Source organism: Orcinus orca, chromosome 16, assembly GCF_937001465.1.
Source record: "Orcinus orca chromosome 16, mOrcOrc1.1, whole genome shotgun sequence".
NCBI classification, from domain to species: Eukaryota; Metazoa; Chordata; class Mammalia; order Artiodactyla; family Delphinidae; genus Orcinus; species Orcinus orca.
Window position 1 is genome coordinate 84,111,567 of NC_064574.1, and position 12,212 is coordinate 84,123,778.

General features: G+C 59.1%; 1 protein-coding gene across 3 annotated transcripts in view; it reads left to right on the forward strand.

Annotated features, from left to right (window-relative positions):
• Positions 1–12,212, forward strand: part of FBXL18 (F-box and leucine rich repeat protein 18) — a 45,514-nt gene that overhangs the window by 17,389 nt on the left and 15,913 nt on the right. For all 3 annotated transcript variants that reach the window (XM_033426637.2, XM_004268957.4, XM_033426640.2), the window contains one exon: positions 2,686–2,904. In XM_033426637.2, the coding sequence (XP_033282528.1) occupies positions 2,686–2,904 (219 nt within the window). The remainder of the gene's footprint in view (positions 1–2,685; positions 2,905–12,212) is intronic.

The following is a 12,212-nucleotide window of genomic DNA, read 5'->3' on the forward strand; positions in this document are numbered from 1 at the left end:
AGGGGGTTCGGGGGCTCGTGGCCCACAGCTCTGAGAGGCCCGGCTCGTGGCTCCCTCACTTCTTCCCGGTTTCTTTAGGGATGGAATTCATTCAGTGGCGTCCAGCGGGTGAGGCATCGCTGAGCACTGCAGCCCTTGGGGAGCCCTTTCCCTGGTGTTTGTGCCTGAGCAGCCCTGCCCGGGGGCTTCCTTCCTGCTGCACCCGGAACCCTCGATGGGGTGAGGCTTTTCAGAATCATACCCCAGAGAGACCTGCGTTCCCCCCACAGTTTTAGGAGCTTGCTAGAACTTCTGCTTACGTGTAATTAAAATAAAAACGCAGTCTCGCTGCTGCATTTCAGTGACTGGTGGCTCCCGTACCGGATGGCTCCGAACAGACGTGCCGTCACCGCAGACTTGATTTTTTTTTTTAATTAATAGTAATCTTTTATTTATTTATTTATTTTTATATTTATTTTTGGCTGTGTTGGGTCTTCGTTTCTGTGCGAGGGCTTTCTCTAGTTGAGGCAAGCGGGGGCCACTCTTCATCGCGGTGCGCGGGCCTCTTCGCTATCGCGGCCTCTCTTGTTGCGGAGCACAGGCTCCAGACGCGCAGGCTCAGTAGTTGTGGCTCACGGGCCTAGTTGCCCCGCGGCATGTGGGATCCTCCCAGACCAGGGCTCGAACCTGTGTCCCCTGCGTTAGCAGGCAGATTCTCAACCACTGCGCCACCAGGGAAGCCCCGCAGACTTGATTTTAAAACCCCTCACCCGTCCTGTGACTTGTCAGCATCCCCAGGTGTCAGGGCTGTGGAGGCTGTGTCCGAGGCCCACGTGGCTCTCGTTTGGGCCTGTGGACGGCCCCTCACCCTCGTCCAGGTCAGCCTCAGCTGGGACGTCGCTGCGTCCAGAGCGCTTGGGCTCTCCTTCCGCCTGGGGGGGCGGTGGTGGTGGTGACTCTGTCCCCACTGCAGGCCCACCGCCTCTCGGGGATGGGGGAGGGCCGTTCCACTCACCCCAGAAGCTTCTCTCCTTTGATGATGAGATTCTACAGCTGCAGACGAGCCTCTCAGGGGCGTCCCAGGAAGTCACCCACTCGGCCTCGTCAGTTTACGGGGAGAGACAGGCCTCTCGGGGTTCCCTGTGGGTCTCGCACGGAGATGGGGGTCTTGCCAGCTGCCCCGGCCCACCTGGAGGGCCAGTGGCTGTCCCTTGGGCAGAGCTGAGGCTCGGAGAGACCCACAGTCCCGGGCAAGACGCCGTGTTTGTGCAGGGAGCGATTTGTGCAGTGCCTGGGCCTTGGGGGTGGCCAGCCTCAGGGGACAGCGTCACCCCGACCTGAGGCCCTGCTTCCACAGCTCGGGCGCAGCCTGGCAGAGCGCTGTCCTCCCGGGCCGGCCAGCTTGCTCGGAGGGCTGAGGCCCCACGTGGCTGGCACGATGTCCATCAGAGGCCTTCGTGGCTCGTTGAGAGAGAGCCTTGCTGGGTGCCCAGTGGCCACCCTTTGAAGCGTCCTCCTTTTCAGCCATCGGGTTCAGACATAGCCCCTGAACTGCAGTTTCCTGCACACGTGCCGAGATCTCCATCATCCGTGAAGCCCTTCTCCCGCCCGCTGCGGTGCCTGTGTGCCTTCTGCCTGCTTTGGGTGGAAATCTCTGCCTGGCCTCTCCCGCTCGTGCCGCCCGCCTTGAAGCGGCTCTGGCCGGGTAACCGGGACTCTGCGCAGCAGTCAGAATGGTTTTAGAAGCGTCAAGTGAGGCACGTACCTGTCTGAGAAGGACCGAGGTACCGCTGAGTGCTATAAAATAAGGACGGTTCCCGAGTCTGGTGCTCATCTCCAGGGATAACCCTTGTTAATAGGTTTTCTTGTATTTTCTTGTGGGAGGATTTTGGGTAAACAGGATCCACTTTGACCTCTGTCCATGGGACTGTCTTGGTCTTTCTGTGTGATTTATTGCGAAACGATCTCCGTGCTCTGTTCATGCTCCAGCTTCCTCTCCCTGGCTTCTGTGCTAGTGTTCTGGGGCTGCCCTGACAAATGACCACCAACTGGGTGGCTTAAAACAACAGACAGTCACCCTCTCATAGTTAAGAGGTCAGAAGTCCCCGGTCAAGGTGTCGGCAGGATGGTTCCTTCTGGAAGCTCTGGGTGGGGGCCTGTTCCAGGCCTGTCCCCTAGCTTCCGGCGGCTGCTGGCAGTGCGAGGTGTTCCTTGGCTTGTGGATGTGTCACTCCAGCCCCGAGCTCCCTGCGTGTTCCTGTGTTGCTGTGCCGTCACAATGCATCTAAGGAACCGGTCACTGGACCCACCCCAGTCCCATGTGACTTCATCTTAGTCAGCAAAGACCCTGCTTCCAAATAAGGCCATGTGTGCAGGTACCAAGGATTAGGAATGCAACAGATCTTTTGGGGGACCGATTCAATTGCCACGCGCTCTTCTGGGTCTGTAGGCTCACCGAGCAGTCAGAGCGGCGAACGAAGCAACTTGGCTGGGTCTGTGGGCATCTGGTTGCGTCGGGCCTGCAGGGTCTCCCCCCAGATCAGGATCACCAAGGGAGACCCCAGGGGTCTGAGTCCTCACCCGGCACCCCTGGGGGCTGTGGTGTGGATGGGCCTGGGGGCAGCCAGTCTGGGCCCTGGACCAGGAGCCCCGCTCAGCGTGCGTCCATCTCCGCGATCTCACGCTGTCCGTCCTCTCTCCCTGCAGGCTGGAGCAGCCCTACTTCAGCGCCAACGCCCAGTTCTTCCAGGCGCTGAGCCAGTGCTCTGCGTTGCAGCGCCTGTGCCTGGTGTCCCGCAGTGGCACCCTACAGCCCGAGGCCGTGCTGGCCTTCATGGCGCGCTGTCTGCATGTGGTCGTGTGCCACCTGTTCACCGGCGAGTCGCTCAGCACCTGCCGGAGCCTGCAGCAGTCCCTCCTCCGCAGGTGAGTGCGCGTCGCGGGGGCTCGGGCGCTGTTCCTCCCTAGGCTTCCCTGGGGGCCAGAGGTTGTTTCTCAGAGTTAGAAAGTGCTGGGCGGTGATGCAGTGAGCCCCCTGGCCTTTTCTCTGCCCCGGGCTCAGCGTTCTGCGTAGTGGGAGCCCCTCTCCCTCGCGCGTGGCAGGACCCTCTTCCCCATCCAGCCCCTCATGTGTTCCCCTGGCACAGCTGTCAGAGGCGGGAATGTGCATGGTGCTGCGAGTCACCTGCAGCCCTTAGCATCCCGTCCGCTTCCCCATCTCGTCCTTGTTCTGTGCGGGACTCGCTTCAGAGCCCTCGCCATGCCTGGTCTCCTCGGCCTTCTAGGCTGTGACGGGCGCAGCCGTTCCCTGGCTTTCGTGACCTCGACACTTGGAGGGCACTGGCCAGGTGTCCGCGTTTCTGTTGAAAACAGCGCGTTCATCCTACGCGTCTGATTCCAACCCTGCATCACAGGGCTCATCACACTTTGCCCCCCTCTTTCCTCGCAGCCTCTCCCTTCAGCAGCAGACGGCCTGGCTCTCCATTCCCTGAGCTGTGTTTGCTGATTTGTCCCGTCCCCTCGGTGTGCGCGTGGGGCAGCTGCTCTGCTCCTGGGGGGTGGCACCTGGGTCGCCCCATCAAACACCGTCTTCGAACGACCTGGGGCCGGCCTCTTCCCGTCTCCCTCAGCCTGGCCATGTTCCTCGCTCCCACTGCCTCGGACTCCACTTTGCGTTCACCCCACATCGTGCGTGGCTTGCTTCCTTGTTTTTCTGGTGTTCGAAGCCTTACTGAAGTCGGAGGGTCAGGACTCTTGTGAGGGCCACCCTTCAGCCTCCTCCTGTCCCCACCCCCCCGCATTGTCCCCACCCCCCGTACCCAGAGGCAGATGTTCCCGGTTCTCAGTTACCCTTCCTGTGTCTCTTTTGTGGGATTAGCAGGCACACAAATGTTCTCCCAATCCCCTTTCTTATACTCAGTTTGCTTTTTCACTTAATAATGTCTCAGTTCATCCAGCTGTTGCTCATTCTTTTTACAGCCCTGCGTTAAAAAGAAATCCTGGTAAAGTACGCATAACAAAATTTACCATTTTAACTGTTTTGGTTTTTTTCCATTTTAAGTGTTTTCACTATTCTGAACTGAAACTCTGTCCGCATTAAACATTAACCCCCCTCCCCCTCCCCCAGCCCCTGGTGCCCACCCTTCTACTTCCTGTCTCTACTCCAGGGACCTCCTATAAGTATAACCATACAGCATTTGTCCTTTGCGTCTGGCTTTTTCTGTATTGTTTTGACATTTGAGAGACTTAAAAGATAGAAATGAAGGATCATCATATATTGATTAAAATAAAGCCACTTTGGCTCCCTGAACCTCCAGTATGAGTTTACTTTTTAAATTTTAGAAGTCCATCCAAGTATCCACGAGAAGCACTGTTTTGTTTCCCTGTGTTCCCAGCGTCCCTGAATGTGTAATGTTGCACCTGGGTGTGCAGCCTGTGTTGTCCACCCAACATTGTTTTGAGATCTGCCATGTGTGGCTCCCGTGGAGCTAGTGTGTTCCTGCTAAGCGCTGTGTGTGGCAGCCCCCCACGCGGATTCATCATGCCGTGTGTCTGTTCTGTTGAGGGAGATCCTGGTGGTTTCCACTGTTTCTCTGCTCTAGTGAATATCCTCGTGCGGGCTTTCCTGGGTGCAGCTGCGCAGGTCCCTAGAAGCGGCCCTGTAGGGTGTGTTCGGGAGATTGCCCAGTTGCTTGCTCTCCAGGACTGTTCTCCTAAGCCCGGCTTCCCTGTGGGCGTGAGTGTTCTTGGCCCACGTCCTTGCTCATGCGAGACACTGCCAGACTCTCCCGGGGCTACTGGGTGAGCATGTCGTCCTGCCGTGTGAGCTTGTGTCGCGTCTGTTTCCAAGGAGCATCGCTTGATGTGCTAATTGCCCGGTATCGTCTCCTCGTTTGTGACCATCTCTTCACATCCCTTGGGGACTCTACTGTGGGGTTCCTTTCGGGAGGGGGTGGGGGACTTGGGACCAGCGAGCCTGTGCTGCGGCCGCCTGTGCTGGCGCCTGTCGTGGGCCCCTGGCCTCGAGTCCTGAGGCTGCTTCTGTCCTCCCGGCTTTCCCTGCCCACTGTGTTCACTGTTGATTCAGGTTACGGCTGTGGGTTTAATGCCATCCCGCACTGGCCCCCGTATACCCTAAGCTTCCTCTTAAATCTGCCACCTCTCCTGTGCCTTGGTCTGAGAACCTAGGCAGCAAAGCCTCTTGGTTCGTGTGCAAAATACAGCTCCGTGGGGTTTGAGTGATGGCTATGGGGAATCTCCCTGGCGACTGCCAGACGTGAACTTGACTGCTGCGTGTGCAGAAGGTTCAAAGACTTCCTGTAAATGCAGGTCCCGCTGGGCGTTAACTGAGCGAGTTGCCAGATACCTTTGGTCAAGTGAGTATTTACTGTCTGTCCAGCAGGAGGTGGTGACTTGGCTTTGCCTGAGATCTGTAGGGAAGCAGTTCAGTGAGGTGGTGTCCGCAGGGTCCACTCGGGCGGGCTCCTCCACATTCTGTGACTTCTCTCACCTGTGTGCCTCTGCAGTGCTCTGGAGCTTCTCCTGGTCCAAGGCGGCCTGTGTGAGGGCCGCTGATGTCAAGTGCAGAGACCCTTGGGATTTCTGAGCCTTCCAACTCACACTGGAGAAGTCGGGGAGGGGGTGGAACTTATGTCTCCGAATAATTGACTGCAGTTCCCTGATATCAGGTCACTTACCTCTGTCTCAGGTTGACCTCAGATGGCTCATCTGGAGTCAACCGTAGTGAGGGCTGATGGCCGTGCGCCGCTGGCCAGCTCTGCTGACGTCCTTTGAGATGCCAAGGTCTATTTTTCTTAATAAGAGGAGATGGTATTTTTTGAAGACCTTTTAATACACATAATCTACAGTTTACTATTTTAGACGTTTCAAGGTGTGCAGTTCAGTGGCGTCGAGCACATTCGCGACGGGACCTCCATTCCACCTTGCTTCTGTGAACCGAGGCAGATTTGACTGAGTTTCCCGTGTCTCTGCGCTTTGTTTGCATTGAGGGGCAGCAGTTGCTCGAGTGGTTGTGGGGATTAAAAGGCAGAGGGTTTAAAGCAATTTTCCCTCCTTCCGGGGCAGCGCTCCCCGCCCTTTGCCCTCCGTCAGGGGCCTTCGCGGAAGGCGTGTGGCCTTGCCTCTGCTGCTCCCCGCAAACCAGGCCCCGCGTTCCCCTAGTGGGTGAGTCCTGGAGTTTGATGGTTGGTCCAGCTAGCACTTAGATAAGTGCCCAGGATTGGAGTGCAGGCCTGGAGCGGCGCTTCCTGGGGGGGATGTGAGCTGAGCAGGTCGCTAGGGGCGTGAAGCGCTTAGAGCCTCTGGAGCGGAAATCCGCCCATGCCAGCGGTGCCCCTGGCGGAGCGCTGAGGGTGGCCGCCTCGTTGAGGCACGGCCTAGAGCGTCGCAGCCTTCCTCTCCCAGCTTTCCATGTCCCTCGGGTGGCGGGACATGACCACGAGGAGGCCCAGCTGGTCACAGAGTTACAGAAGTGCCCTCGCCAGGGGGTCTCCGGAGTCACAGGGCTCCGGTCACCCTGCCGGACAGTCCTCGTGGTGGCCCCCTGTCCTTGTGGTTTGCTGTTGAGCGTCCCGGGAGGAATCCTAGCTGAGGTTTTCCCCTCCCTGGTGTTTATAGTATCTCTAAAAATTCAGGGACTTCCCTGGTGGTCCAGTGGCTGAGACTCCGCACTCCCAATGTAGGGGGCCCGGGTTCGATCCCTGGTCGGGGAGCTGGATCCCACATGCCGCAACTAGGAGTTCGCATGCCGCAACTAACTAACTAAATATTAAAAAAAAAATTTAGACTCTACGCCTCCAGCTGTTTTCAAGTGCGAATCCCCTTGACTCCACCGGCTGGCATGGCCAGCACATCCAGGCTGGAGTCATCGAATGGCTTTGTGCTCTGATTGTTTTGAGTTAACACTGCATCATGGGTGTCTTTTGTGTCATTCAATAAAGCTGCACGTAGTTATTTGTTATGCCGTTCGCTGTCCGTTACAGGACGTCGTGGTGATTCTGGTCTGGCCGACACGGCTAACTCTGTGTACTCTTGACTCTCCTTCACTTCGGCCTGGGTTTTCCCGGCTGGGGAACCTGGGGAAGGGGCCCGCTCACCGCTCACCGTCGTGTATCCACCCCTCGGTGTCCCCGTTTTCTGCGATTGAGCTGATGCTAAATTTAGCTGGTGGGCTAAACGGGATACAGGCTGTACGGCGCCCAGGCACGTGGACTCTGGGACAGACGGTAGCTGTTTGGAAGACAGGGTGCCGGGCAGGTGGTGTGGCCGCTCCACCCAGCGCTCTCTCCCTCCTGCTCTCTGCCCACTGGGCTGGCGATGGGTGTGTGAGGAGGGGAGCCTGCTTTTCTCGGGCGTGGCGATCGTGACGTCATTGTTGCTCTGCCTGCCTCTGCCCTTGAAGCGGCCGGGAGGAACATTGGTCCTCTTCACCCTCGCAGACCTGCAGTAGGTCACATTCACGGGGGCTCCTCTCCTGGGAGCTGACACCTCCCTGCTGGATGAGTTCTGCTCCAGGGGCTCCGAGACCCGTGTAGGATTCGGTCACTTCTCAGCCTTGAGGGGTGACTTCCTGCAGTGGGGGGACCAGCTTTGGGCATTGCTGGTTTTCCCACTGTGTGTACACGCAGGAGCCTTCTGCAAAGTGGAGGACATCTGAGGTCACCAGGCAGTTCAGAAGAGCTGCGCTTGTGATGGAGAGGGTGGGAGCATCCCTCATGGGCGCTGTTGGCTGATGGAGCTGCTCTGTCGTTCTGACCCTCAGAATCTATCTCAGCACAGGGCTCCAGGCCAGTTGATCGGACTTGGCACTAGGTGTGGGTCGCTGCCCTGGGAGTCTTGTGCTCACTCTTGGTTCTGCTCGCGAGGTCCCTGTCTGCCAGCCTCTTCCTGCCGGCAGCCTGCTCCTGTCCTTGGGGCCTGTGTTCGGTGCCCACGCCAGTGCAGCCTCTCACTGGGCTGGGAGCTCCCTCCTCTGGCCTCTCAGACAGCACACACCTGCCCCTTTCCTAGGGCGCATAGCACTCTCCCCCCAAAATTATTGCGTTCTTTGCATCTCCTGTTAGACAATGAGTTTTTTGAGGGCCAGCGTGCAATAGCTCTTTTTTCCTTCTGGGTGCTCGGTGCACGGTATTCGAGACCAGGCCTGAGGCTGGCGTTGGTTAAGTGGACTTCCTGGGCGGAAGCTGTGCCAGCCCCTCTGTTCCCTGTGTCCCAGCCCTGGCACAGGCCTGGGCCGTGGCGGGTACCCGCTGAGCGTCTGGTGCCGGCTGAGGTGCTGGGAGCCCTGTGCGTGTTGGAGCGTGGCCCCCTTTGTGGGCTCCTCCAGCCAACATTCTTCCAGCTCCTGCTTTGGGCCCTGTCCTGGATGCCAGGGGCCACGCTAGTGCCTCTTCACCAGTGCTCCCTTGGTGCCGGTACTGTGTACTGTCTCTGTTGTTCTCACCTCCAAAAGCCCTTTGAGCTACACGCCCTAAGCCCCAGCATTCAGGTGGGGAAACTGAGGCTCCAAGAGGCCGGTGATGGTGCAGCAGGACCCCAGCACTGGAAGGACAGCGTTTGTGTCCCCTTCAGGCCTTTGCTGCGGCGCAGTGGGGTCCCAGCTGCTTTTCTGCGAGGCGCCCAGCAGGTGGTGCCGTGGCTCACCGTAACCGGCCTGCCTGGCGCTTCCGGTGCTTCACAGCAGGCCCGCATTCCACCCCGGGGGCGCATGAAAAGGAGAGGCTGGAGTTGTCACTTTTTCTTTCTTTTTTAAAAAATAAATTTATTTATTTATTTATTTTTGGCTGCGTTGGATCTTTGTTGCTGCACGCAGGCTTTCTCTAGTTGTGGCGAGCGGGGGCTTCTCTTGTTGCGGAGCACAGGCTCTAGGCACGCAGGCTTCAGTAGTTGTGGTGCACGGGCTTAGCTGCTCCGTGGCATGTGGGATCTTCCCGGACCAGGGCTCGAACCCGTGCCCCCTGCATTGGCAGGAGGATTCTTAACCACTGCGCTACCAGGGAAGCCCCTGTTGTCACTTTTTCTGATGCGTTTCTTTCTTCTCACCCTTTTCCCTGCCTCAAGCTCAGAGGATTATTGAGGCACCTGCTTGCTCACCTGTGTGACATTGAGAGGCCCCCCTGTTTCCTGTGACTCAGCCAGCGGGGCTGGTGTTGTGTCTGCAGTCCTGTCCCTAGGAAGGCGTTGCCTCTCCCCGGGTCAGCACTTGTTTCGGTTCCCATGCCTGCCCCGCGTGGAGATGCGTCTCAGCCGGTGGTCGTCGGCAGATTCTTCTTGTTGTCGTGCCCTCTGTGGGTTTGGCACCAAGACCTGCAGCTCTGGGTCCCTGCACCGCCAGGACCTCTGGGGTGGCGGTGGCCTCAGATGGGCTGCCTCGGTTCCTCCCTTGTGAGGTGAGTTCACGGCAGGCCCACGTGGGAGGTGCTGTGTGTACAGCGGCATCCTGTCAGCGTTCGTTCTCTTGTTTTATCTTCTGGATCTTGGCTTTGCTCTTTCAAGTTTGAAACGTGAGCCTCTGGACCTTTCTCGGACATCCGGTGGCAGGCAGCCTCCGCGAGGCTTTGGAGTGGCTTCCTTCTGCATCTTCCCTCACCTTGGGCCCTTCTGGTGGCCCCAGCGCCAGGCGGGACTTCGTTTGGGCCAGTGCCGCTGAGAGCAGCGATGCCTTGTGGCTGCTCCGGGGAGCAGCTCTCCTGCCGGCCTCCCTCCCCGCTCCTGCCCTGGGAACGCCCTGAGTTCACTGGATTCCCATTGGGCTCCCCCGACCACCTGGCCTCGGGGACACCCTGTCCAGTGAGCAGAGGCAGCCTCTCTGTTTCACTTCCTGTCTCTCCTAGAAACCCTGAGTCACCCTTCCTGGCCAAGTCAGTACCGCCTGACCCACCGAGGGGCCCTGTGGCCCGTCGCGGGGGTGCCCTGGGCGTCTCCGTGCTGTGCACCCAGCCACGCCTCTGCTGTCCACTTTCTCCCAGACATGCAGTGGGTGGGGCGCCCTTCCCAGGGATTTCAGAGCTTTCTTGATTTCCTTTGACTCTCACATTCCTGAAAGTTCCCTTCGAGGCCTCGTGAACTCTGGCCTGGGTGAGGGCGGTGTCCTCACTTGCTTCTCTTTTGGTAGTACGCGGGGTGACACGTGGCATCCCGCTGAGGTCAGACCACCCCCCCCCCCGCCCGCACCCTCAGATCCCATGACGTGCTCACCTCCTGGCCTCGTTGCTCTGTGACTTTGAACCCGTCACTTCCCTCTCTGAGCCCAGTGTCCTGTCTGTAAACCAGCAGCCATTGTCCCTGCTTCCCGGCGCCACTGTCTCCTGGTGGTGGCTCGCTGCCGACTGTGTGTGCCCGCCTTGGTGGCGTTGCTCAGGGTCCCCTACGATCGCCTGGTGGCGGTGCCTCCTCCCCCCTTGACAAAAGAGGCAGCCCAGCTCTGTGAGGTTTGGGGGCGTCCTGGTCATCCCATCTTGAGGGTAAATGGCCCAGCAGGCGTTGGAGGCCAGTGTGGCCATTCTGCCACCCTCTGCCACCTCCTGTAATAACCCACGGTGCCCGGTCCGAGGGGCAGAGGCGCTTACTTCGAGGAAGCAGGATGGTGGGGCGGAAAAGGCTCTCACCTTGACGTGTCCCTGTCCGAGCCGAGCCATCCGGGGTGAGGACGCGTTGGTTCTGAAGCGGGCTGAGCACTTTCCCACAAGGCAGGGCCTTCCCGGGCCGCGCCCTCGGGGGTCTCGTCCGCTCCAGGCCACATGTGTTGACTGGCCGCAGCCCCCTTTCTCAGGAGCGTCGGGAGGACCCCGACCCTGGGGCGGGAGCGGGCTTGGTCCTCCGTCCCCCTAGGCCCAGCATCCCACTGGACGGGGTCACGTCTCTGGAGCCCATGTGGAAATTCCTCCCCTCCCCCTGGACTGCGAGGAATGTGGGCCCACGAAGCCAAGAGGCAGCAGCCCAGGCCTGAGCAGACACAGTCAGCCGTGCTGCTGATGGGCGCCTGGGCTCCAGGGCCTCCCGCCCAGATGCAGTGCTCCCCACCCCTCTGTGTTTGTGTTCTGTACGCGAGTGTAGAACCAGGGAAGTTTACAGATACAGGGATACATTGTTTAAGTCTGGGGCACACTGGGAGCTTCAGAGTTGAAAGTGGATTCTAAAATACAGAGATAGCGTGCTGTTCCGACACCGTAATTGCATTAAAGGGGCAGTGGGACCCCATCTAGGATCCTCAGCTCACTGCCGCGCGGGACAGGTCTCTGGGGTCCGTTTGTCCTTCCTACCTGGAATGGTGATCTGGGAGTGTCACGAAAAATACCAGGCCAGCAGGGTTTCGCTGCTGCAGGCTCAACTGGGGGAATCCTTGGCCTTGACGCAGAGCTCGCTGGCTGGCGAGTTCTGGCTCCATTTGTGGTGGACACCCAAGAGGCTGGCCTGGGAGCTGGCAGGGCTCGGGCCGCGCGCCATGGGCCCCAGCGCAGCAGCCAGCGGGTCACGTCAGGGGCGCCTGCAGCCCCGGCGACTGATCAGTGTGGAAGATGTTCACTGCTTAGCATGTCCTGTGGCCAGGGCTGTCCAGGCCACCGAGGACGGGGCGAGGGCGGTGGCTGCACCTGCTGCCGGGCACGTGGCCTCTTCCCACCGCCGAGTAGTTCTCTAGAACAGGAATTCTTCCGTCGTCACTGGAGCCCCTCATTTTCCAGGTGAGGTCTCTGGGGCTGGAATCACCGTGGCTCTGAGCAGGGAGCTGGGGCCGGGCCCGAGGCTTGGATCTGCGGTCAGGCTCCAGGCTCCTGCTGCTGTTCACACCGCAACAGCACGGAACGTCCCTGGGGACCTACTGGTCGCCAGGCCGTGCTTCGCACTCCTGGGTCCCTCCCTCGAGGACGACGTAGGGTGGCTGTCTTTTCTGTGACGAGAAACGCAGCTGTGTTCTGTCGTCCTGTCTCTGCCGTGGTTCACACACCTCCCTTTTCTTAGGGGTCGCTTGGAGGATTGATTCCAGCGAAGGCCTGGGGACAGTGATGCCTGGTGTTCCTGGCTTTGGGCTGTGGAAGACTGGCATGAGTCCCCAGCTGGCGGCATCAGCCCCGTGGGAGGTGAGGGCGGACGACGTGCGGCGCCAGGTCACCAGGGTGGTTGTGAGCGTTGGGCATCTCTCCATTTCTCTGAAGGCAGATTCTGTTCCTTCCTTTTAAATTTTTTATTGTGGTAAAACATTTATAAGATAATAGTTA